General features: G+C 38.9%; 2 protein-coding genes across 8 annotated transcripts in view; one reads left to right on the plus strand and one right to left on the minus strand.

The window, feature by feature from the left end:
* The window catches only part of orc3 (origin recognition complex, subunit 3), a 66,929-nt gene extending 46,360 nt beyond the window's left edge, over positions 1-20,569 (minus strand). For 2 of the 4 annotated variants that reach the window (XR_011340711.1, XM_069887357.1), the window contains exons 1-8: positions 20,519-20,569; positions 15,354-15,408; positions 13,513-13,610; positions 10,149-10,293; positions 4,452-4,556; positions 3,353-3,513; positions 2,186-2,287; positions 893-1,029 (exon numbers count right to left, since the gene is read on the minus strand). Coding sequence is in view for 3 of the 4 variants with exons in the window: in XM_069887357.1 (XP_069743458.1) it covers positions 893-1,029; positions 2,186-2,287; positions 3,353-3,513; positions 4,452-4,556; positions 10,149-10,293; positions 13,513-13,610; positions 15,354-15,408; positions 20,519-20,542 (827 nt within the window). In the remaining variant the exon portion in view is untranslated. The other 2 variants (XM_069887359.1, XM_069887358.1) reach the window with 2 other exon arrangements.
* Positions 20,570-20,710: 141 nt separating this feature from the next.
* rars2 (arginyl-tRNA synthetase 2, mitochondrial) overlaps positions 20,711-25,972 on the plus strand; it is an 85,132-nt gene continuing 79,870 nt past the window's right edge. For all 4 annotated transcript variants that reach the window (XR_011340713.1, XM_069887364.1, XM_069887363.1 and 1 more), the window contains exon 1: positions 20,711-20,881. Coding sequence is in view for 3 of the 4 variants with exons in the window: in XM_069887364.1 (XP_069743465.1) it covers positions 20,846-20,881 (36 nt within the window). In the remaining variant the exon portion in view is untranslated. The remainder of the gene's footprint in view (positions 20,882-25,972) is intronic.

Here is a 25,972-nt window from a genome sequence, read left to right on the forward strand (position 1 = left end):
GAGTCAAGAACCGGGGGGAGGGAGGGGTCACAGTTTCAAAATAAGGGGTCATCCATTCAAGAATGAGAGAAGAAATTTCTTCACCCAGAGCATAATTAACTTTGGAATTCTCTGATCCAGAGGCTGTGGAGGCTAATTCAGTCAGTAGTTTCAAGACGGAGATAAATAACATTTTTCAACTTTAAGGGAATCGAGGACAAAGAGTTTTTACAGAAGAGTGGCACCAAAGTAAAAGAGGAGCTATGATGTTCTTTAATGGCAAAGGTACAAGGATCCCAAATGCCTACTTGTGATTCTACTTTGAATGTACTTAATACTACGATTGACAGATATTGATGATCAGATTGAGCATCAGAGTGAATGGAGCAAAGGCAAATAAATGTGGCCAGAACATAATTCAGCCAAAACTTAGACTGAGCAATGTAACAATCAGGGTGCCTGAATGGCCTCTTCCTGCATCTCGATGGCCAATTCCTGAATTTACCCCTTTCAGACAGATTGCTTGTCCATTTAGAGCCCATCTGAATACGGCATTAGGCAGGCACTAGGTGAAAAATGGTTTCCTCTCCTGATCCTCAACTCCCAATACCTATTTTTCAGTTACAGAATAAATGGTTATGAGTTTAATTCTTTCCTATGAATGCCTTGGCCTGGTGAGTCTCCACTTCTCTTTTTCTCCAGGGTATGAATTTCAGATTCTTTAATTACATTGCCCACTGTTAGGCCAATCAGCCAATCCTCATCATGACATATTCAAACACCACTTAATTTTCAGACAATTTCCCCCCACCCTCAATCATTTTCTAGGCCACTCTTTTACATATACGGCAACACAGTAATATTTTAATTGCAGCCAACTATTCCAAAATGAACTATAATAATCTGTTATTACCTGGCAATGACTACAAAATCTTGCAGCACTTTGGGGACAAAGCTCTCAAGATCTTTGAAGATGATAACTATGGGATGGACCTCCTTGTGCTGAAGCAAAGATTTCTTCTTTTTAGTTGGGCTTTTTGTGGTAGAATTCTGCATCAGAACAAATAACAGGCTGAAATAATTCAGAAGGCAATTATTTTCCCTTAATAAAAATGCCATTTAAAACCACAGCACCAATATAATCTTCCTCCTAATGAAGAAAATACTTGAAACATGTGCCATTCCACAGAACAACCCCAATTCTTGCTCTCAGCTAACACTGTTCTGACAGACAATGCAAAACCAGTTACCTTGGGTGGGGGGGGAAAGGGTTTGGAGAAAGTGAGAACACAAAATGGATGGATCAAAGTGAGAAACTTGGGCTTGTTTCGGATTATCTTTGAGAAGGCTGGGAGCTGGTCAGCTTCCATCCTGGCCAACAAATTGTGAATCAAGATCAAGACCAACATGGCAGGATAGTAGTACATTTTAAAGAATGTTGACATTTTCAAGGAGAGCATCCCACAAAATCTAACGATTGTTGGTGCAAGTATTTTTCAGTTTCCCGCACACCTAGTGATAGGCGTCAACAACCTGAAGATGTTATCTGGCTGAGGAGCAAGTCACATTAAAGATTTCTCTCTAGAAGAACACTTTGGTTAGGCCGATTATTGGAGTATTGCCTACAGTTTTGGTTGCCACATTACAGGAATGACAAGGAGGCTCTGGAGAGGGTGCAGAAGAGATTCACCAGGATGATGCCTGAATAAGAGAGTATTAGTTATAGGAAAGGATGGACAAACTTGGATTGCTTTATCTGGAACTTTGGAATCTGAAGGATGACCTAATAGAAGTAGAATTGGGTGGACAGACCAGAGTCTAATACTCGATGGCACTGCTTTACGGTTGTGGGGTTGAAGTTTAAAGGAGAGGATTTAGGAGGCACTGTTTTTAAATATACAAAAAATATTCAGTGTTTGGAACACCCCGCCAGGGGAAATAGAAGAAATTATTGCAATATTTATGATGCAGTTAGACATGAACGTGCAGGGAATGGAGAAATATACACCATGTGCAGGCAAATGGGATCAATTAAAACTGTCATAATTTTTCTTACTTGTGGTGGTGGCGGCAGCAGTCTTTAGCATTTAATTTTTGGGGGGGGGGGGGTTTCTGAATTTTTTGTGAACAACATTGCACAGAAACCTCAAAGTTGCTGACAGCTACGCGAAGTAATTACACCACCTGTACTTTTCACCATTATTACCAATGCAAATACTGGATGTATACAAACAGCTGATGGTGACACTTTCCCACCCTCAAGATGCCCAAAAGTGCTTTCCAATGACTCAATTTTGAAATGTGGTCTCTATGGAAACATAAGGAAACACATCAGGCAGATTATGCTTACAAAAAATTCACATCAACACAATTGTATAATTAGCAAATTTCCAAATTATCAGTGTAGCTTGTGGAATAAATGTTGGCCAGGAGTTAGAGATTTCCCTCCTTTTCTTCAAAGGATACTGAGGAATCTGGTACACTATCGTAGAGCAGATAGGTCTTGGGATTAGTGGTCTAGGAATTCTAGTGAATGGAAATTGATCATAAAAAGAGAATGTTAATGATTGTGTCAGTTGTTGATCTGAAACTACAAATCTCAAAAGTACAGAAGAATTGTATATTGTTTAAGTGAAAAAAAGAGTATCATCTTGGATTAAGTCCAGGCATTATCTGATAGCGCTAACCTCATCATTGACTCCAAGGTAAGTGGATGGGTTGGGGAGCATCTACAACCAAGATCTGGGGATCATGATCAATTGAGGGGTTGGTAACATTCGACTGGGTTGATGGGGATCATGGTCAATTGAGGGGTTGGTAACATTTGATAGTGGGGGAGATGGGGAGAATTAATCATGAGGTTTACTTTCCAATATGTCATGATGGGTTATGAGTCCCAGGCCTGCCTAATAATTATGGTTCCTATAAAGCTCAAAAATGTTAATACCATCCTAGAAAAACAATCCATTTCATTGGTTCCAACCCATCTTCCTAAACTTTACTCCCTTCACAGGTGACAGACCAGAGGTGCAAATTGCCTCACCTTTGTGGTACTGCAGCAATTCACCAATGTTTCTTCAGCAGTATTCCCAGCCTTGGAATCCCTCTACCTGGAAATGTAGATGTGTGGGAAATCTGCCACCTACCTACAACTCAACCTCCAAATTACTGACAGTTCAGAAATAAAATATTACACTTTTTTTCACCAGTTGAAAACCATTGAACCTTCTTTCCAATACCCCTAGAGAGTACAATTATCAAGTCACTGATAGTTTACCACCAGCTTCTCAAGAACATAAACAATAATCTTCCCAAAAATGAATGCAAATTCTTTGTGGATATGGAAATGTGTGAATATGGATAAAATATTTACCTTTGTTATAGCATTGTACCACCTACACAGGGAGACCATGGAGCAGTTCATTTTTCTCTGGTGGAATTCAAAAGAATGGTGCAAATCCTCCTCCTTTTCCTCATCACTGCCATTGCCACCTATGAGCTGCATCAGAATTTTCTGCAAAATCTGCTTCACAGCTGAAAGAAAAATAAACAAGCCCCATCATGAAATCACAGGCACCACTAAGTCAGGGTATTGCAAAGATTTTGATGGCTCATTTGATCAAATGGTGCCGAAGATAACAAAAACAAATTATTCACGCCTCTCACAGACCAATATTAGACCAATGTGAACCAGCACCCAACAAGTATCTCTCAGTAAGTTTATGACTTGCGCAGAATTCCAAACATCCTAGCAGCATTATTGGTGAATTCCCAGCTGTGAACACAAACATATTGAGCTGAAAAATGTAAATGCTTGAAACACTTAACAGCATCTATGGACAGAAATACAAGAACTAACATTTCTGCTCTTAATCTTTCATCAAAGCTGTCATTAAAATCTTCAAAGATTTTAAATATTATTTTTTCCTTTTCTCTCCACAGGTGACTTTAAAATTACATTACAAAATTAAAAGAAAGATGCCTTTTGCTTCAAAGCAGTAAACCCAATTGATTGTGGAGCCTAGATTTCACAAGAAACAACCTAAAAAAAAATAGCAGCAGGAGATGGCCATTTGGCCATAGAGTCTGCTCTATTGTACAACAAGATCATGGCTGATCAGGCCATGGATTCAGCTCCCCTACCTGCCTTTTCTCCATAACCCTTAATTCCCCTTCTATGCAAAAACCACTCTACTGCTTCCTTGAGCAGAGACATCCTCAGATTCACTACTCTCTAGGAAAAACATTTCCTCCTCATCTCTGTCCTAAACCTATCCCCCCCCCAACAACCACCCAAATCTTGAGGCTGTGTTCAGTGCAAAATTTCACCAGATGATCATCCGAGATCTGGGTTGACAGAAGAGCCTGAATGTGGAACATCAAGTAGCTGCAGAAAGTCCAAGTATGCAATAGTACTAGCTAATCACATACAAAACTAAAACTCTGGTGCAACAAAGTAGACTTGTCCTTACTTGTACACTCCTTGCCCTGAAGGAAAACAATATGTGGAGTCACTGACTGCTTTAGAAGACTGGATAAACCCTGGAGGGTCATTTCATGGTCAGGCACATTGACACCTGCAGGAAAAGACAATGAGTACACTTGCTTAAAAAGAGACCATACAGTTTCATAATCAAGCTGGACAAAAAAAAAAACTACTTTACTGCATATTCAGCACTCAACCAGGGAATAATACTCATTTCCTTTCTATGATTATCATTCTTACAATTCAACTGCGCCCCAAAATGAATGAATTAATTATTTCCATGAAACACTGCTATGGTTATGTTCTGATTTAAGCAGGGTTGGAAAGTAATTATTTTAGAACGAGATCTGGATCAGTTGGGAAGATGGGCCAAAGGAATAGCAAATTAAATTCAACTCCTTCAAGTGTGAGGTAAGTCAAACCAGGACTCGACTTCCACAGTAAATGGTAGGGTCAAAGAGTGTGTTTAAGGAGCTCCAGGGGCACTGGTGTAAAGCTTCCCAAATGTGCAGAGACAGATAAACAATGGGCATCTCGAGGGTGGGAAAGTGTCACCATCAGCTGTTTGTATACATCCAGTATTTGCATTGGTAATAATGGTGAAAAGTACAGGTGGTGTAATTACTTCGCGTAGCTGTCAGCAACTTTGAGGTTTCTGTGCAATGTTGTTCACAAAAAATTCAGAAACCCCCCCCACCAAAAAATTAAATGCTAAAGACTGCTGCCGCCACCACCACGAGCAAGAAAAATTATGACAGTTTTAATTGATCCCATTTGCCTGCACATGGTGTATATTTCTCCATTCCCTGCATGTTCATGTCTAACTGCATCTTAAATATTGCAACATTTGGGAACTCACAATATAGCTTTAGCAAGCTTTGGTGAGACCACATCGAGTACAGGTAGTTTCAAGTTAATTATGAAGAAAGCAAAGTTTGAGCCTCAGATTGAAATTCTAAGTTAAAGAAAGGCCAATTTGGAGGAAATGAGGAAGGATCTAGAACGAGTGGATTGGGATGTTGTTTACAGGCAAGGATGTGTGAGACAAGTGGAGGACCGATAAAGGTGAAAGTTTGTGTGGACCTGTCAGGATTAAAGGCAAGGTTAGAAGGTATAGGGAACCTTGGTTTTCAAGGGATATTGAGGATCTGGTTTGGAAGAAGAGAAAAGATGTATAACAGGTAGAGGCAATATGGAGCAAATGAGGTATTTGAGTAAAGACGACATGAAGTTACTTGACAAACAATATGAAGGAAAATCCTAAGAGTTTCTTCAAGTATTTTAAGAGCAAAAGGTTAGTAAGGGACAAAATTGGTCCCCTTGAAGATCAGAGTGGGGTTCCTTTTTACATTCTACTTTGTCATGTGAAACAGTGAAACATTTTTGGAATAAACTCAAGGAATTTTTCAGAAGTTACTTTGAAAGTGAAATTTTCATTAGATCCTTTCGTATTTTTGTTGGGTAATAGATTTTTTTAAAATTGCTTTTCTTTTGAGATTGGCATTAGCAGTGGCTAGAAAATTTTTGGCAATTACTTGGAAAAATGAGACTGATTTGAGTATTCAGAGATGGCATATGGAGTTGAAGTCTTGTACTCCATTGGAAAATATAACATATAATTTACAAGATAATTAATCTTTTTTATCGTAAAACTTGGAGCCCGTATTTGGATTATGGGGTTGAATTATTAAATCACCTTTGCGCACAGTAGTGGTGTTGCTCCAAACCATGGTAATTAACTGATGAATTTTGATGTTATGTGATCTCCTCTTTCTTTTCGGGATAGGTTGGGGGGGTGGGGGGAGAGGGTGGGGAGTTGTAAGGGATTAGTTTTAAAATATCATGTATGTATTTTGTGCATTTTTTTAAAAAAAGGTGTGTTCATTAATTGTATGTTTTAACATTGCAACCTGATTCAATAAATAACATTTTCCAAAAAAATCAGAGTGGTCGGTTTGTATGGAGCCAAAAGAGATGGGGTAGATATTAATTTTTATTTTTAATTTTTTTTAATTAGTATTCACTCAGGAATCGAGCAGAGTCGTGGGAAGTAAGGAAAAAGAGCAGTGAGGTCATCGAGTCTATTAAAGAGGAGGAAGAGCTTGCTGTCTTAAAGCAAACAAGGGTGGATAAATCCCCAGGGTCTAATGAGATATTCCCTCCATCCTTGAGGAAGGCAGGTGTATAAATTGCAGGAGCTCTGGCTGAAATATTTAAAATTCCCTTAGCCAAGGGTGTGGTACTGGAGGATTGAAGGGTAGTTCACGTTTTTTCATTCTTCAAAAGTAACCATGGAAATTATAGGCCAGTGAATTTGACATCAGTCGTTAGGTAAATCACTGAAAGGTGTTCTATGAGATCAGATACACAATTATTTGGATAGCCAGAGAGTGATTACAGATAGTCAACATGGCTTTGTGTGTGGTAGCTCATGTTTAACCATTCTTATGGAGCTTTTTGAGGTTACCAGGAAAGTTGACGAAGGAAAGGCTGTAGATGTTGTCAACGTGGACTTTAGTAAAGCCTTTGACAAGATCCCCTATGGGAGGTTATTCAGGAAGGTTTGGATGCTAGTTATTCATGGTGAAGTAGTGAACTGGATTCGACAATTGCTAGACAAGAGAAGCCAAAGACTGAAGGACTGTGATCGGTGCTGGGACCATTGTTGTTTGTCATCTATATCAATGATCTAAACGATAATGTGGTAAATTGGATCAGCAAGTTTACAGGTGACACTAAGATTGGAGGTGTTGTGGACAGTGAAAAAGGTTTTCAAAGCTTGCAGAGGGATCTGAGCCAGCTGGAAAAATGGGCTAAAAAAATGGCAGATGGAATTTATTGTAGGCAAGGGTAAGGTGTTGAATTTTGGAAGGACAAACCAAGAAAGGATGTACACAGTAAATGGTAGGGCATTGATGAGTACGTTAGAACAGATAGATATAGGAATACAGATGCATAATTCCCTGAAAGTGGTGTCACAGGTGGATAGGGTTGTAAAGATAGCTTTTGGCATATTGGCCTTCATAAATCAATGTATTGATTACAGGAGTTGGGATGTTATGGTAAAGTTGTATAAGACAATGGTGAGGCAAATTTGGAGTAATGTGTGCAGTTTTAGTAACCTAACTACAGGAAAGATATCAATAAGATAGAAAGAGTACTAGGATGTTGACTGGACTTCAGGAAATGAGTTACAGTATAAGGTTAAACAGGTTAGGACTTTATTCCCTGGAATGTAGAAGAATGAGCGGAGACTGGATAAAGGTATTTTAAATTATGAGGTTGATAGACAATGTAAATGTTGATAAGCTTTATCCACTGAGGGTAGGTGAGATGCAAATCAGAGGACATGGTTTAGGAGTGAAAGGGGGAACCTCTTCACACAGAGAGTGGTGGGAGTGTGGAATGAGCTGCCAGCTGAAGTGATGAATGTGGGTACAGTTGTAATATTTAAGAAGGATTTGGACAGGTACTTGGATGGAAGAGGTATAGAGGGCTATGGGGCTGGGTGCAGGTCAGTGGGACAAAGCAAAAAAAAGATTCAGACAAACTAGAAGCACCAAAGGGGCCTAATTTTGTGCTGTAATGTTCTATGGTTCTACAGTGTGCAGTTCAGGTCACCCAGCCCTAGGAAAGATATTAATAAATTGGAAGGATTGCAGTGGAAATTCAACAGGATATTGCAAGAACGTACGCTTTAGTTATAGGAAGAGGTCGGATAGGTTAGATCTTCATTCTCTAGAGAAGAGGCAGCAGGTGGGTGATCTTCAGAGGTTTATAAAATCATGTGAGGCATGACTTCAGTGAAAAGCTGTCATTTCCCTTGATAAATGATTCTAGAACTAGAAGACATACGCTTAAGGTGGGAAATTAAAGAGGGTTCAGAGGAACAATGTCTTCCAGTCACAGGGTAGTCTGCATCTGGAACAATCTGCCAGGTCTGCATTTATAATGTTTAAAAGACACTTGGACAGATACAGTATATAGATAGAAAGGGTTTAGAACCCAGAATGTCACTTGATCTGTCTGGACTTATGACTTTATAAGTAAAAGTAAGGTCATGACTCTATAAAGTACAATGAAAATTATAGGAAACATCACCTCTGAGCTGCTCCACACACCTATGTGTTCCATGTTACAGCAGCTATGGTGAACTGCTGCAAGAAGATCACTCATAAGCCAGATGTGGTTGTGCAGTGTGGATAAAAAAAATGATCAACTGTGCTAAAAATAGGCACATTTTCATAGTTTTATTATTTTTAGGAAAATATAGTTTAAAGCATCTATTCCCAAAGGCTTCCCTGGGCCACGGCACATTTAAGTGAAAGTTGCTTTATTTGCACCTCTCATGACAACCATTTTCCTTTTTTTTGTGTAGTAAAAAATAAGTACAGAAGAAACCAAACTTGAATGTTTCACAGGAAAGGGGGCCATAAACTTTGAGCAGAGTGCAAGGTGCCGATGGGGGGGGGGGGGGGGGGTGGGAGGGGGGAACTGCGTAGCTGAAAAAAAAGGTTGATAATAGCTGATTTATCACATATTCCTTTTGACTAATATAGTTAATGTTTGAAGGTGCATATTTATAAAGCCAACATCAAATTTAATTCTCTTTCTAGTTTCCAGAAGGTAGTCACAATTTATACAAAAGAACAAGGTTTCTGAATCAATATGATACCCATAATCCTTCAAATGTACAATTCTGAAACAGTTATACTTGTACCAGTATAGGTGAAAACAAAAATAACAGATTCAAATCAAATCTCTGAAAACTAGTAAAATCCACATTGATAAGAATTCTGGATTTTGATTCCATATACACACAAAGAACAAAATATAAAACAGCCACAGAACATTGAAATATTGAGAATACAAAAAAAAGTTTGCATAGAAAGAGAAACAATTTCATCTGCTCAAATCTCAAAATTTGATCAGCGATCAAATAGTTGGATGACACAAAAGATATCCCTTGGCATGAGAATAAAAAGTAGAAGTCGATTCTGTCCTATTGAAAGCTATATGCTGCCCCAATTATAGCCAATTAACCCACAACCTCATACGTTTTGGATGGGAGGAAATCGGAGCCCCTGGGGAAAATGTACACATTCCTTACAGACAGCACTAGATTAGAACCCAGATCACTGGCTCTGTATTAGTGTTGTGCTAATCGCATCACCTGTTGTTGTAGCTGTCTAGAATCTGCAGACTCCTAGTTTACCTGCCCTCATCATTCTAGGTGGTAGAAATTATGGTTTGGAGAGGGACATGATCAAAGAAGCCTTTTCAAGTTGCTGCAATGCACATTTATTACTGCACGCTTAGGAACGAACTGTGGTACACGTGCTCCAAAGAGCGGATGACATGCAAGCCAGTTCCCATGCTGACACTTTGACCTGGAGAAAGTGAATAGGTTAGAGTTGCTATAAATATGCATAATTCAAGCAGAGTTTGAAGCTTAGTGGGGCAGGTAGTAGGAAATCAAAAATAAAATACACTTTATTTCAACAAGGCCAAATAACAGTCTTTAAAACGTCAAGAAAATGCAGATTCAAACCAACTCCCAGTTAACTGGCCAAGCCAATATCTCAAGCATACTTAATTCAGATTTTCTATTGTGTATTTTTTTCCCTTTTCAATCATTTTTTTTTAAATCTTTAGATGGAAAGACAGAAATGAACAGACTCACCAAGAACAAGTGCTGCTGTGGGAATCTCAGAATACCGCATCCGATAGCTCCAATCATTTACATCAGAATTCATTTGAATACAGGATTTTTTAATAAATGAAATTAAGCTATCAAATATCTTCTCATTCAAATGTTCTTGCAACCTCTGAATAAAACACAGAATACATCACTTGAAAATAATAAATTAATCTCAAAATGAAGGTGCTATTCACATTAAAATACACATCAAAAACAGCTTTTGATTGAACCTCAGACACACTTGCCTCAATGTCTGCAGGAATTCTCAAAACTCAATTTCAGTGGAAAATCCATGTAATTGAGTAATCATTTATGTGATTTTTCAGTTTTTTTTTGCAGAAGTTATAGCAGAGCGTTGGGTGAGCTTTTTATTTGAGACATACAGCACGGTAACAGGCCCTTAAACTCCACAAGCCCCCGTGCCACCCAATTGAACTACAACCCCCAGTATATTTTGGAGGGTTGGAGGAAACTGGAGCACCCGGGGAAAACCCACGCAAACATGGGGAGAATGTACAAACTCAATACAGACAGCGCAGGATTCAACTGCAAATCCCAATCACTGGTGCTGTAACAGTGTTGTGCTAACCACGTTGCCCTTTTCAGAAATTATAACCAAGCACATTACGAGGAGCAATTGATATGGAAACAAGAGTCTGAAACCCACCATGGTAACTCAGGAATTTAAATTGTAACTAAACTGTGAATATAAAAATTCAATGCTGGAGAAACTCAGCTGGTCAAACAGTGTACTTTATATAGCAAAGATAAAGATACAGAACCAACTTTTCAGTCTTGAGGCCTTTATCAAGGTACCCGCTGAGCTTCTCCAGAATTATGTTTTTACATCAACCACAGTGTCTGCACACTTTCTTGTTTTACTTCTAAATTGTGAATATAATGTTGTGATCAGTAATGATAAACAGAAGACTACTAGATTGTAATAAAAACCATCTATTTCACTCATGGCCACAAAGTAAAAAAGGCCACCATCCAAGGTTTAATTCAGGCATAACAATGTGCTTGATCCTGTGGCCCAGCAAGTGGCCCAGCAAGTTCCAGAGCAATTATGCACATACAATGCATCCCAGTCTTGGCAGGTGATTTTCACATCACATCAAATGAACAAGTATTAACAAAAAAAATTAGCTTTCAGTAGCTTTAAAGCAATTAAACCTCTAGCTTTAAAATAATAAGACAAGTTGCAAACAATTCCAACATTACCGATGGAATAACTCTGCACAGATGTTCTCTAGTCATTGTAAATCAATGTATTTGTTCTAGTAAGGCTACAGATCTCCAAAATATCTGACAATTTATTCTTCAATTGTCTCTTTTTTTTTAAAAAAAGTCACAATCTGAGACATGGTTAGTTCATCCAATGGAAATATGCTTTGCTTTTATTCTACAGGAGTCTTTAGCATGTAACATTTTAATTTGGGTTAAGATCACCAAAAAATTTAAAGAAAATTTATACAAATTTAATTTTCTCCCTTTGATTGACTGTGTGAAGAAAATACTTTCTAGATCAGTGGTTCTCAGTCTTTTTTCCAGTCACATACCACTTTAAGTATACCCTATGCCACAGGTGCTCTGTGATTAGTAAGGGATTGCTTAAGGTGATATCTGGGTGGAAAGCAAAAGTTTGAAAACCACTTAAAAAAAAATTGTACCTAATTGACTCGTTATGTGCACTGTTTCATATCTCCAAAGGAAATGGGCCAATGACAATTTTTTTTAAGTAAATATTTCAGTAACAACTGGGTCTGGAGCAGTGATTCTCAACCCTCCCTTCCCACTCACATCCCACCTTAAGCAATCCCTTACTAATCACAGAGCACCAATGGCATAAAGAGATATGTGAGTAGAAAGAAAAAAGTTGAGAACCACAGTTCTAGATGGTCTTCATTGGCCATAACTTTAATAGGTTGTATAAATGCTATCAAGGTGAAAATTTTACCCAAATGTTTGTATATATTTCAAGCAATTCCAGTTTTCAATTCCTAAACCATTTTTTGACAAGATTGATTAAATTTTCTTCTTGTATATGGAATAAGAAGAATGCTAGGTTGAGCAAATTTCATTTGCAGAAATTAAAGAAAGATGGTGATATGACTTTACCTAATCTTAGATTTTATTATTGGGCAGTTAATATTCGATATATTATTTTCTGGGTATATTATTCTGACAAACCTGAATGCCCTCATTGGACAGATTTGGAATTGAAATATGTACGGAGGTATTTTTTCATAGATTCTTTATTGGGAGCTGCTTTTCCTTTTACAATTTCTAAGATTAGTAGACATAGCTTTAATCCAATACTCAAAGATACATTACAGATTTGGCTTCAATTTTGCAAATATTTTGATTGAAAAATTTTGAGTTTATCAAGTACTATTTATCTCAACTACTTTTTCCCATTGTCTATAATGGATCAAGCCTTTTCTTTTTGAAAAAGCAAAGGAATTAAAAGATGCAAGATGAAAATTGATCCATTAAAATATGGTTGAAACTTGCATTTTAGAGAATCTGTCACTTAGATATGTTAGCATGAGAAGATAAGGCAAGGTTTCAGTGTTGCTATAACATCATTAGAGCTATGTTCCTTTTTTTTAAAAAATAAAAATACAAAATTTAGGAAATAGGGAATAAAGGCCTATGTTGCATAAAAGAAATAACCATTGAAGACAATCCAAGTTTATTTAGTTTCAGTGGTTAATGCAAACATTGTTGACGGAACTGAAAAATATCTTTCTAATTATTTGAAAGAAAAATATTCACACCTCACAATCCAAAAAGATAGTGAAGGCTCAAAAGACTACAAATTAAAATGTACCTAGATCAGAATCTAAAAGTCAATCTACGGACCAACAGCTGAGAAGATGGACTGACCCAAATAGTCGAATTTTGGTTAGTATGGACAATAAATTCTATGACATCAGTGGGGTTCAACACAAAATATATGCAAACCGTCTTATTTTATCAGAAGTCGCTGAAGCAGAATAATGGCATCAATGGCAATTTGAGAAGCTGGAACAATAAAACAGCTCCAAAAATCAATATTACTTTCAACAACTAAGCAAGTCCTCTCTTCCCTCTTCTCCCCATTAAGAGCAAACCAAACAAACCTGCTAAAGTGTTGAAACTATCCAAATATTTTGTACAATTACATTTAAATTTACTGAGCTACTTTTTTTTAAAGGATAGATGAGGAGAATTTTTTTTTGAGCGTGTAAACCCATCAGTGACAGCTGCTCTGAAATTCATTCCAGCTGTAGCACATTATTGAGACAGCTACATTCGATCTCATCTCCCCCATTGGGTCACTTCTGATATCCGATCTTACCTCGGTTTCCTCTTTCATCTGTTGCCATAGTGACTGATAGGTACTAAATCGCAACTTGTCGTTCTCTGAAACAGCTTTGCCGTTATTAAAATAGTCAGCTGCAACACACGAAGCATATTTGGTCAGGTCCATCAACACATTATATATCCTAAACACTCAAATAAATCAGCTTTAAACAACTGTTCAATGGTCCAGAGATTTGATACATAAATAAATATTAAGAAATTTATTACTTTAATGCAATAAAATGCATTTTATTCCCAAATTTAGATATTTTCTTTATAACCAGAAGGTCAAATGAGCATTTGTTTTGGGGTTGGGAGAACAGTGACCCAGGATAATTTTTGTGAAGTTCAACACAACCTGTTTTGCAAAATAATTTACAGAAATATAAATAATTTAACTGCAATTCTTATTAAAGTTCAAACTCCAAGTTTAGGCAATGAGAAGTACATTCATGCATTGGATATGCTGCACAGAAACAAACCATGCTGTCCCACGGCCTCCATTTACATCCCCTCTCTGCTTTCCTCACATAGATTCAATGCAACTTTCTCTTCCTTTCCTTGTACACATCTATATCTCTTTACCTCAACTATTCTTGCCACTCTTTGGGTATAAAGGTTTTTATTCTCAGATTAGATACAAATTAGATATACAGTGCACATTACATGAAGAACTCTTCAGGGTCATTAATAGAAGTTAGCCCAAAGGGATTGGCATGGCAGATAATATCAATGCTAATAGAGTCACATGCATTTTATATCTGAGATTGTATTGTGCTTTTCCCTGGACTTTGCAGTCAAGAACACCATGATGACACCATGGTGTAGCTAGTAGAGTGTCTGCCTTGCAGTACAATCCTGACCTTGGGTGTTGCCTTGTGCTCATCTGGAGTTGGTGGGGGGGGGGGGGGGGTGGGAAGAAGTGGAAGCACAGGAAGTTGATGAGAATGTGCAGAGCACAAGAGAAACAAATAAGAATAGAGTCAGTGGCTGTTTGATGGTTGACTGAAGGGCCAGTTTCCATGCTGTATATTTGTACGACTGACCATTGCTGCTTACCATTTATTTGCCTTGAGGAAAGCTACCCATAAAAGATTCTTTCATCTCTGTACCACTAAATTTCCTTTTCACCAGGACAGTAGCTATCTGGTATCTGAATATGGGTACCCTACAATCTAGCAACAGTGATATCATCAAGCTGGCTAACTAGTCCTTAATACGAAAGAATTCATAGTCAATAATCCAAAAACTAACAAGTACATTGTAATTATATTAATAATTAAAGAGTATAAAGTTAAGAAAGCAATTGATACAAATTAGATATACAGTATGCCTTACATGAACTTTCAAAAATAATCTTATATTGATTTTTTTATCCACTACCAATGATTTAGCATGTTTTTAGAAATCAAAAGAATATCTTTCAATGTATTTGCAGAGTATATTACAGAAAGACTTATTTGAAATAGTTTAAGTACACGTCAGTTTAACTGATTTCTCTTGCTTGCCATGGAGAAGGCCACAGAGGACCGTCTTATTGACCACTTCAGGATGTTCACATTAAAAACTAAACATCTGGGGGGAAAAAAATACACAGAAGTAACTTCTGGTTTCAATAATTGAATAGCGAACATTGATAACAAGGTATAATTCATTCCCTAACCTCAAAATGTCATCTTTCCCCATTTAATTTTGAAATGGTTGGAAAAAATAAATTCAGTACATGGAGAAGAACAGGTGACAATAACAAAATGTTTTACATCAACAAAATGTATGTGTTAATATAGAACATCTAAACTGCACACAATTTCCTTTAACCGTATTCTCGTCACAAACCTGCATTGGGTAACTTTCTCTTTCGGGAGTCTTTTGGTTTGATGACAAAGCAACCCTGCACAGAAAGAAGAAGATACTCAAGAAATTTGCAGCAATACAGTCACCAAATTTAAAAAAAAACACTGTCGTCTCACTCCAAGTGAGATGGTCCACACTTGGAACATCCCCAAAAAATTTTTTTAATCATACACGAGTAAGCCAGAGAACCACAGGCATTTAAGGATTTTTATTTATTCAAGTGTTGAGCACATTGCTAAAAATGTCAACATTGATTAGGAACATCACGTTTAGTGCATCGCCAGCAAGCCAGATTCAAATTCAACGCTGTCTGTAAGTAGCTTGTATATTCTCCGTTTGCGTGGTTTTCCTACAGGTCTCTTGTTTGCTCTCAAATTCCAAAGATGTACAGGGTTTACTGGGTCATCTGGGTGTATTTGGGCGGCAGGGGCTTATGAACCGAAGGGCCTGATACTGAGTTGCATCTCTAAATTAAATAAGAGGATTCTTTATCCTTCATTCCTCCTGAATTAAGCATAAATGGAATTATATATAGTCCTTACGGAATCACAAAGACCGCAGATTTCTCTCCCTGACAGTTAATTAGTTCCACACCTATCATAACCGATAGATGATTACAACCTCAAATTCTTCAGCTGCTAACTTGGGTTTCCTATACCTATCTCTAAGAGACAAGATCCAATTTAAAAAAGCTCACATCACAAATACTAAATGAGGTTACAAAACTGAAGAGGCACAATAAATTAAAAACACAAAAATCTGTAGACACTGTGGATGAAGTAAAAACACAATGCTGAAGAAACTCAGCAGGTCAAACAGTGTCCTTGATGAAGCAAAGGTAAAAATACATAACCAACATTTCGGACTTTAGCCCTTTATCAAGGTATGGAAAAATGTCATCAGGCATCCAAATAAAAGAACGGGGAGAGAGAGGGTTGGTGGTGAAGAGATCCCTATTTAGAGAACTGCTCTGTCTCATTATGGATGAAAGGAGAAGAGCAAGACAGAATTGAAACAGGATTTGAAGACCTGCCACCCACAATGAAGTGGAAACAATGTTTAATGAAAAAGGAATACATCATGGAAACATTGCAGTGGAAAATGTAACCATCAGAATATTTGATGGGGTCAGAAAAATTGCAAGAATGGAAAGGAGACCTTCTGGGCACAGGGTAGGAGGAGGTACAGTCAAGATAGTCTCAGTGTTGGATAATGTATATCATCGACTTGAGGCACTAACTCTTGTTCTTTCCTCCATAGAAAGTCCTGCATTACAAGAAAGTCCTGAATTATAAATTCATTATATTTCTGATTTTGAGATTTTAGATTTTCAAATTGACCACTTCGCTTGGCTCATATTTTCTCTCAAGCCAATGGCAATGCCCTTCTGCTAATCCAAAACTGACTGAATAAGTTCAATCAGCATCAAGCAAAAATTGGTCCTAGTAAATACAATCTGAATGAATCCGTTAAAGAAAATTAAGGAGCAATAAATATGAACAAAGAATGTCCACTAGTGTTATATACAAGGAGGAGATATAATGAAGATAGGAAAAAAACAAAAAGCATATAAACTACTGTAAGCTTCATAGATGTGGGTTCTGCGTTAGAATGGAGAATGTTAATCTTGCTTCCTTCTCTTATCAGTGCATTCAGAAAGATCACAGTGAGATACTCCAAAATGTAATCAAGTAAGATTAACTCATCAAAAGTTCACAAACATGTGGTTTGGGTTCAATCAGAATTACTCTGGAGAATATTATAGCTGAGAGAATGCAAGTGTACATCTTCTCTATAATCAAACTATTATTTAATACCATGCAGGACTAGCCATCCAGGAAAATCCAACTCTCTTGTCTATGCTGTAAAGGGAAATATCTGATTTATATAATCTTCTCAACCTTAGAAGATCAAGTTAGCAATGGCTAAGAAATATGTTCTATGATCAAATACATTCAGCTGCATCATTAATGACTTCACTTCCATTATGTGAGAGTTGTTCATTAATGATTCCACAGTTCTAGAGGATCCAAGCTCTGGGGCAAGCAAACATTGCTCTTCTCAACTCAGTTCTTTATGGTTTATAATTTTTAAGTTTGTGATTCTTGTTTGAGTTTCAGAAAGTCTGGTTCCCAGATTTGAGCATATTAGTTATATTGCCACTTTTATGTAGAATTGAGGAAATAGCTTCATAATTATGAATTGGCTAGCTCAGAGAAGACAGGATAATTGTGGAAGGGTGGCATTCTGTCTGGAGGTCAGTCACCAGTGGTGCGTGTGCATGTACCTGTGCATGTGCGGGCACATGTATACAGCATATAAATGGGTGGGTTACATCTATAACAGATATTTGCAGAAAAGTAGCTGATGAAGTTTAATCTGGACAAGAGTGAGCAGTTGCATTTCAGGAAATCAAATGCAAGAGGAAAGTATACAGTTAATGGCAGAATTCTTAAAAGCATTGATGTGCACAAGGATCGTGGGGGGGAAGGGGGGAATTCAGATGCAAGACGAAGTAGCTTACTGTTGATTTTTGGGACAAGTGGCGAAGGGACCATACACTTGTCTACATTGATGGAAGGGAAGTGAAAAAGATTAGTACCTTCAAGTCCCTGAGAATCCATATTTCATAAAATCTCTCCTGGAGCCAGCACAAAAACAACCATAAAATAGGCACACCAATTTCTCTACTTTCTAAGAACTCTGAGGAGATTTGGTATGTTGTTGAATACTTTAATCAAACCTCAAAGTATACTAGGTAAAGTATAGTGACTGATTGCATCATAGCCTGGTTTATAATTCGAGTACCCAGGAATGCAAAAGGCTGCAGAAAGTAGCAAACATAGCCCCGGCCCCTCAAAGGCTCTGAGATCCCATCCATGTGAGGCATTGGCTCAAAACAGCCACCAACATAATGAAGAACCTTCATTATAATGGTCACAATCTTTTCTCACTGTTACCTTCAGGTAGAAGGTACAAAAGCTTGAAGTCTAGCACCTCTAAGTTCAGGAAGTTTCTTTCCAATGGCTATCAGGTTCTCGAACCTCCCATTGGAGAGAAACACCACTCAGAATGTTCAAATCACAAAAAGACTTCTGTGCTATTGTAATGCCACTGGGTTAACTGCAAATATTTATTAATTAGCTATCTTTTTTTATTTTTAATTTAATTTATACAAATAAGCTTTTATTTCATGACATACCTGTTCAGCTGCAGCAAGCAAGAATTCTGGTGTACACACAATGCATCTGACACATAATTATCATAGGTTCTTGAAAGTGGCTTAGGAGACTGCCAGAAGCAGTTACTATTTAAGAGGCTTTGCAGTAGGCAAATGATAAAATAGGGGATAGAGGAACATGGATCACATGCAAGCAACAGAGGGTTTCAGTTTAACTTGGACATCATGTCCAGTGCAGATATGTGGGTTCAAGGTCCTGTTTCTGTCCTGTACTTTTTCATGAAGTACTGGATTATATGAAATATTGTTTTTGAGTGGTACTGCTAAAATGAGGTCCAAATTTAAGTTTTTGGTGTACCATTTGGTTGCAGCAAGTAAGAATTTCTAGAAATCTGTAAATTGCATTTATGCATGACAGTAAACTCACACTGACTATTGAAATGCCCATTCCCTGTGCAAAATATACATTGTACTATTTGAACAAGGGCAGTATAGTACTAACAGTGTCCCAACCAAGATTTATAACTTACGAAAATGATTACGCTTGAAAGCAGACATTTTCCACATTTAATACAAGTACACCACTTAGCTCTTTGAACACCTCACCATTCATATCAATCAGCCACCTTAAATATTTTCAGCATTGTAGCTTATACCACTTTCTGTAGTAGAAAATTCTACAGATGCAGTCTTTTCCTGATTTTACTTCTAAATAGCATGTCGTATGAGTGACCCCCTTCTTTTGGGCTCTGCCTACCATCAAGATTATTCTCCCAGAGTCTAATCTGTCTTGACCAATTTAAAAGTTTTCTACAATACCCTCTTCCCTTTATTGTTTGAAACTCCTATGAATGCAGGCTTTGTCAACCCAAATTCTCTTTGTAAAACCCTGCCATCCCACGAATTTATGGACAATACAGTTTCTTATTCATTCAAATGGAAATGCTGTTCAGCATTCTGAATAACCATGGACACAGTGTATAAATAATTCATTTCAAAGGGAGGTGATTTAATTATTTTTAAGAGGTCAACGTCAAGAAAGCAGACAAAGCAAAAAAAAAAAAATCAGACTACTAAAATTCCTGGGGTATAATTCAAATGTTATATTGCGTAGGAGATTCCGCCTCCTCTGTATTCTACTTGACATCCATAATCTTCTACTGGAAACGACACACTCAATGGCTCCAATACAAACCATCCGATCATCTCATTTCAACTTTATTGCAATGCCCGTTTACTATGGAATCGAATTGTGAGAAGCAGAAGTGCCTTCACAGATTTCACTCGAGACAAAAATTGAGAACAAAGAACTTTTATTATACTATTACAACAATCAAAGTTGGGGGCTTCCCCTTATCCTGGGAATACACACAGACACTGAGGCTGACCCAACTTTAATACAGTTCATTTCAGTACAGAGATACCTTCCCCCTAACATTCTTCTGCCTCCTGGATTGGTTTAGCATTAGGTAATTCTGCCCACGTGGATTCTAACTTCTTATCAGTTTATGTGCCTTCCTGCAAACTTGTTAGCCAGGAAATGTCATGTCTTTGTTCTTTACTCATTAATCAATCCCCAAGACTTGCTAAAGCTCTCTACTTGCTATCCTGTTTTGAAGATCCTTATTTTATTATACTTTTATAACCCTTCCTCCCATTCCAGCATCCCTTCACCCTGATTTAACCCATACTTCATTTCTAATGAGCACTTCCTTGACTCCTCACACTCCAGTATCCCTTCACCTTAAGTTAACCCATAATACTTCATTCTTAATGAGCCCTTGCTTGACTCCTCACATTCCAGTATCCCTTACAGAATCAATTGTCAATCAGCAGTGATTATGGCTCATTTCAGTTTCCAATGAAAACTTGCAGTGCTGCAGTTCCAAATTTCACGTTTATCCTCTGGCAACAGCCCCTAAAATGCATCCTCTGCAACTTTCCTGCCACAGCTTCTCGCCTTTACCTTGGACACGGAGGAGGTCGCCATTGTCCCACGTCACAAAGGCTGGGCGATGCTTCGCCGAACGCAGCCGCACCAATCGGAACCCTCGGGCTCAGACCAACCGCCTATCAGGGCATTGCCGCGGCTGGAGCGAAGAGGCTGTCGCCCCCGCCATTGGCTCGATACGTATTTGGTCACGGTGCGGAGGTCGGAGGTCAGAGGTCAGGCGTTCGAGCCCAGAGTGCCAGTTTCGCTTTGGTGCTGACGCGGTGATCTGGTCACTGCGGGAAGGCCGCACGTTTGCATGGAATAAGACGCTGGATTCCTGACCTTTAAATTCCCAGGCGAATGGCTTGCCTTTTCCGAAGGTCCATAGCAGCGCAGGTACGTGCAAGAAGCAATGGCCCTTTATCATCCCGCTCCATACGTGTCCTCAACTAGGAGTCCTGCTGGAAACACAGGTGCAAGTACACGTTCGTCGAAGATTACTTTCCACTTCAAACCGGTTTATTAAAATAAACCGAATAGATTCAAATTCAATTTATTGTCATGTAATAAAACAATGTTTACAGCAGGTAAATTGCTTTTACCTGCTGTAAGGCGGATAGATTCGCCACAGGCAGTAATTACCATGGATTCGCCTCCAGTGCTCCCGCAGCCACACACAGAGCCCAGTCCAAACTACCGGCAACCCAAACTCCAGATCTGAGCCTCCAACACGATCAAAATCCATTCGGCACCCATTTGCATCCCAGTTCCGATACCTGGTGCCCCTTCAGCCAGTTTCGAGCCAGTCTCTCGCAGTCTGCGGCCCCCCGACATTCGTCTCGAGGTTGCCCACAGCCTCGAGTGGCCAGCAAGCACTGGTCCCTCAGCCGCAGAGCCCCTCACTGGTCCGCTGCCTCCGCTTCTGCTTCTCAGGCGGGGGTGGGAGAGTGGTCTCCCTGTTTTCTGGTGCCCTGCGCCAGTCCTCCGCTTACCTGGATGGAGTCTGCAACCCTTTGTGATTACTGCTGATCAGATCAGAAATGCTGCTAGCTTGAGTGCAGACCCTGCGGTCAGGGGATTTTAAATGCAACTAACGTCAGCTCCTTGAACGGGCCGTTCAAATCTATGCGGAACTGACAGCCTATTAACTTAACTCCTGCTCCCATGGTTCCAATGACAGTATACAGAAAAAGATGAATAAATAACTAAATATTTAGTAAATGAGGAAAATTAACTGCATCTTCTAACGTGAAACATAAAATTTGTTGTTTTCATTAAGTTTTGCCATTTCAGCCAATTGCAGACTAATGATGGAGAAATGAATGATAGTTGTCAGCTCAAAATTGTGTGGAAATAAATAATTTAGAACTGTCATGAAAAATATCAGCAATTAAAATAACCGATTTATTAAGGTAATGGCTGATTTAACTCAAACATTATTTACATTGTAACATAGTCCAAGCTCGTGTTCAATTCAAGTTTATTGTTATCTGATCAGACAAAAACAGTATCCTCAGATCCTCAATGTAAAACATGCAGACATACAACCAGACATAGCACATATAAACAATATACATGTGGGACAAGTATTTAATCTTTACAAATAAATAAATATTGCTTCGTGAATATGAGAGTCACGGATGGTTAGTGTGAGTAGTTCCTTGGGTTGTTCAATAGGTTCTTTGAGCTTACACTGCCATTCATTATGACCCTGTGTCAATAGTGTATTCCTCCCTTGACCCATAATCTTTGATGGCTTTTGTAGCTAGAAATCTTTCTGCCTCCTCAACTATATTTGGTGGTGACCTTCTCAGTGCATTATGGGAATGAATGCAACAACTTTCATCCTAAATATCTTGACACTGAGACTGTGTTTCTCTGTGTTGCACTGAAATTGTGAACCCTTGTTCTAGACAGCTATCCAGGAGAAAAACCATTCCCTGCTTCCAGCACATTGATCCTTGTCAAAATGTTCTTCTTAGATTGTTCTTCTATCCCATAGAACATAGAAAAAGTAGAAAGTGGATCACAGGAACATGTTCTTTGGCCCACTTGCCTGTGCCAAACATGATTCCTGAAGTACAAAATTATTTTGTATTGTCCTTAATCCCACTCACCAATAACATTTCATGGCCCCTTTTGGCCTATGTAATATCCTGCTTGAGCTCCTGCAGTCAATATATTCTCCTGGGTTTATGTGAAGTTATCCACATTGGAAGAAAAAAAAACTTTCAGCATTGTAAGCCTTGTATATGTCTCCTTTTCCTTTTTGACTAGATTCATGACTTTTCTCATCATCCATCATCTTGTCCTTTCTACCCCTGTCCTTCCTCACTAGAACATGCCAGTTTAGACTTGCATCTACCCCCAATTACCAGGCTCCTAGCTCCTGCCTAATCATTTGTTAATTTGCTGTACATCAATTTGGTATTTTCCCATGAGCTCCAGGCTTATCCTTATTCATAAACTATTTTAAAGCCTCAGAAATTCCGTGCTGTAATTGTTATATATATATATAAACTTTATATATATATATATATATATATATAAATTGTGATCACTATTCACAAAAATGCTTTCCCACTGAAACAGCCAATTTAATTTCCCAATACAAGGCCTCATATATCCCCTTCCATTGTTGGATGTCAATTAGATCTTCTGAATTCCAGTGAATACAGGCCTACATGATGCACTCTCTCCTGACAGTCTTGACATCCAAGGAATCCATCTGATGGGCCTTCTATGCATTTCCTGTTTTGTGCATGTATCCTTTCTAAGATAAGGCAACCAAAAGTGCACACAGTATTTCAACTGTGGTCTCACCAAAATCCTAAATAATTGTTGCAAGTCACCTCCAAACTTCTTGCACTGAAGACCAACAAATCACTTGCCATGTCAATTGCTTGCTAAACCTGTTTGTGTGCATTTGATTACTGATACACAAGGAAGGACACTGAGGTACCTTTAAGCATCAACATTTTGCAAGCTAAATAATGTTCCACTTTTCTGTTTTTTTTCTTCCAATGTGGATAATTTCATATATCCATGTTGTAGAGTCCTTGAGCTATACAGCACAAAAGCCAACCCTTCAGCTCAACTCATCTATGCCAACCAAGTTGCCTACCTGAGCATTTGCCTATGTTTGGCTTAAATCCTTCTAAACCTTTTCTATCTGTGTGCCTGTCCTCTTAGAAAATGTGGCTTCCCCCCCCCCCCCTACTGCCCTCACCCATATCTCCTCAATCTCTCGCACATCTGTCCTGGCCCTCTTCACTCCCCCCACCCACCCACTCTCCCCGACATAATAAGGACAGGGTTCCTCTTGTCTTTGCATACCATTCCCACAATCTAACATATTATTCTCCACAATTTCTACCAAATGCAACAGAATCGCACGACCAGACACACCTTCCCCTCTCCTCTTTCTGTAGGGATCTGTCCCTCCACAACTCCTTCGTCTACTCATCCAATTGCTTCCTGTGATTGGAAGAAGTGCAACCCTTTCAACCACAATTCCTCTCTCACCCCCATTTGTAAGGCGGATAGATTCGCCACAGGCAGCAATGACCATGGATTCGCCTCCAGTGCTCCCGCAGTCCCTCCAGGACCCAACAGTCAAGTCATTTGTGAATCTATAAAGGTCATCTACTACATCCAGGGCTCCTGATATGGCCTCCTCTAATAGGAGAGACTGGATGTAGATTGGGAGATCATCTCATTGAGCATCTTTGTACTGTCCATTGTAACAGCAAGGACCTCCCATTTGCCAACCATTTAATTCCTCACAACATTGCCGTACTAACATGTCTGTTCATGGCCTCGTACTGTCCTTGGTATCCACAAATTGGAGGAACACCTTGTATTCCATTTTAATAATCTCAGACCAGTCGGCTTCTCCAATGTCTGTTAATTCCCAGCCCGACACTCCTCCCATGGTCTCTTGCTTCCCCTCATCCCGATCCTCCTTAGTCCTTTCCCTGCTCTTCTTTCTCTTCTTCACCCTCTCATTTGTAGCCACAAATTAGCCTTTTGCAAATTAGCCCCCTCCTCGTTCAACTTTTTATTCAGGCATCTGTCTGATTTTTGATATTCCCAATAAAGGGCTCAGGCCCAAATTGTTGACTACTGTTAGCTTCCCATGGATGCTGCGTGACCTGCTGAGTTTCTGCAGCAGATTTCTGCACTGCATTAGTCCCCAGGGTCTACATTTATTTTTACAGTATTTATCTATTTAAATGTCTTATAAATGTAATCATACTCATTTCTACCATTGTTTCTGGCCCAGCACCTTCTGTGTAGAAGTTTCACTTTAAATCTTTCCCCTCTCATCTTGTCTATGCCCCTCATGATTTTGTACACAGGGTACTTGTACAAGGTTACCTTCAACCTCCTACACTTTAGGGGCTGGTGGGTGGGGGGGGGGGGGGTAGAGTTTATCTAGATTCTCCTAATAACCCTCTAGTTCAGGTGACATCCTTATGAATCTTTTCTGCACTCCTAGCTTAATAATATCCTATAGCTATGTGACCAAAACAGCGTACTATACTCCAAGTATGGTCTTCACAAAGTCTTGTACAGTTGTAGCTTGACGTCCCAGATCTTGTACTCTGTGCCTTGACAGATGAAGGGAAGTGTGCCAAATGCTTTATTCATCACCCTATCTACTTGTATTACCATTTTCAGGGAACAATATAATTGTATCTCAGCGTTCTCCCAGTTCCTGCCGTTTACAGTGCAAATCCTGCTCTGATCCCAAAATTGCAACACCACGCCCATCCTTGGCCCATTTTTCCAGTTGAGCTAGATCCTGTGGTAATCTTGGATAATCTTCACAGTTCACTATATCACTGATTTTGGTGTCATTCACAAACTTGCCATGCAAATTACTTTGTCGTCCAAATCATTAATGTAAATGATAACCAACATAGAACTCTTTGCTGATTCCTATGGCACACTGCTGGTCACAGTTCTCCAACATAAAAACAACTGGCCATTGGCATCCTCTGACTCCTACCACCAAGCCAATCTGTATCCAATTTTGGAGCTGACCCTGGATCCCAAGTGATCTAATCTTCCAAACTAGCCTAGCAAATGGGACCTTGTCATAGGCCTTGCTAAAGATCATGTAGATCAGCCATTTTCAAAGGGAACCATATGCCCCCACCCACCGGGCCCCCAGCACATTTAAAGGAGCCTACAAACTGAAAATCATAAATTCTTTTATGTATAGATAGTAGGAGAAAAATACAGAAGAAGCCAACTAAACTTGACTACTTCATAGGGAAGGGGGCCCATAATCTTTGAGAAGAGTCCTAATGGGGCTGTAGAATAGTACAGCACAGAAACTGGTCCCTTCAGCCCTTCCAGTCTGTGCTGAACCATTTTTCTGCCTAGTCCTCCTGACCTACACCCAGACCAGAGCCGTCCATACCTCTCCCAACCATGTTCAAAAAAAGGTTTAGAATGGCTGATGTAGATAATGCCTAC

Source organism: Narcine bancroftii, chromosome 6 (assembly GCF_036971445.1).
Source record: "Narcine bancroftii isolate sNarBan1 chromosome 6, sNarBan1.hap1, whole genome shotgun sequence".
NCBI classification, from domain to species: domain Eukaryota; kingdom Metazoa; phylum Chordata; class Chondrichthyes; order Torpediniformes; family Narcinidae; genus Narcine; species Narcine bancroftii.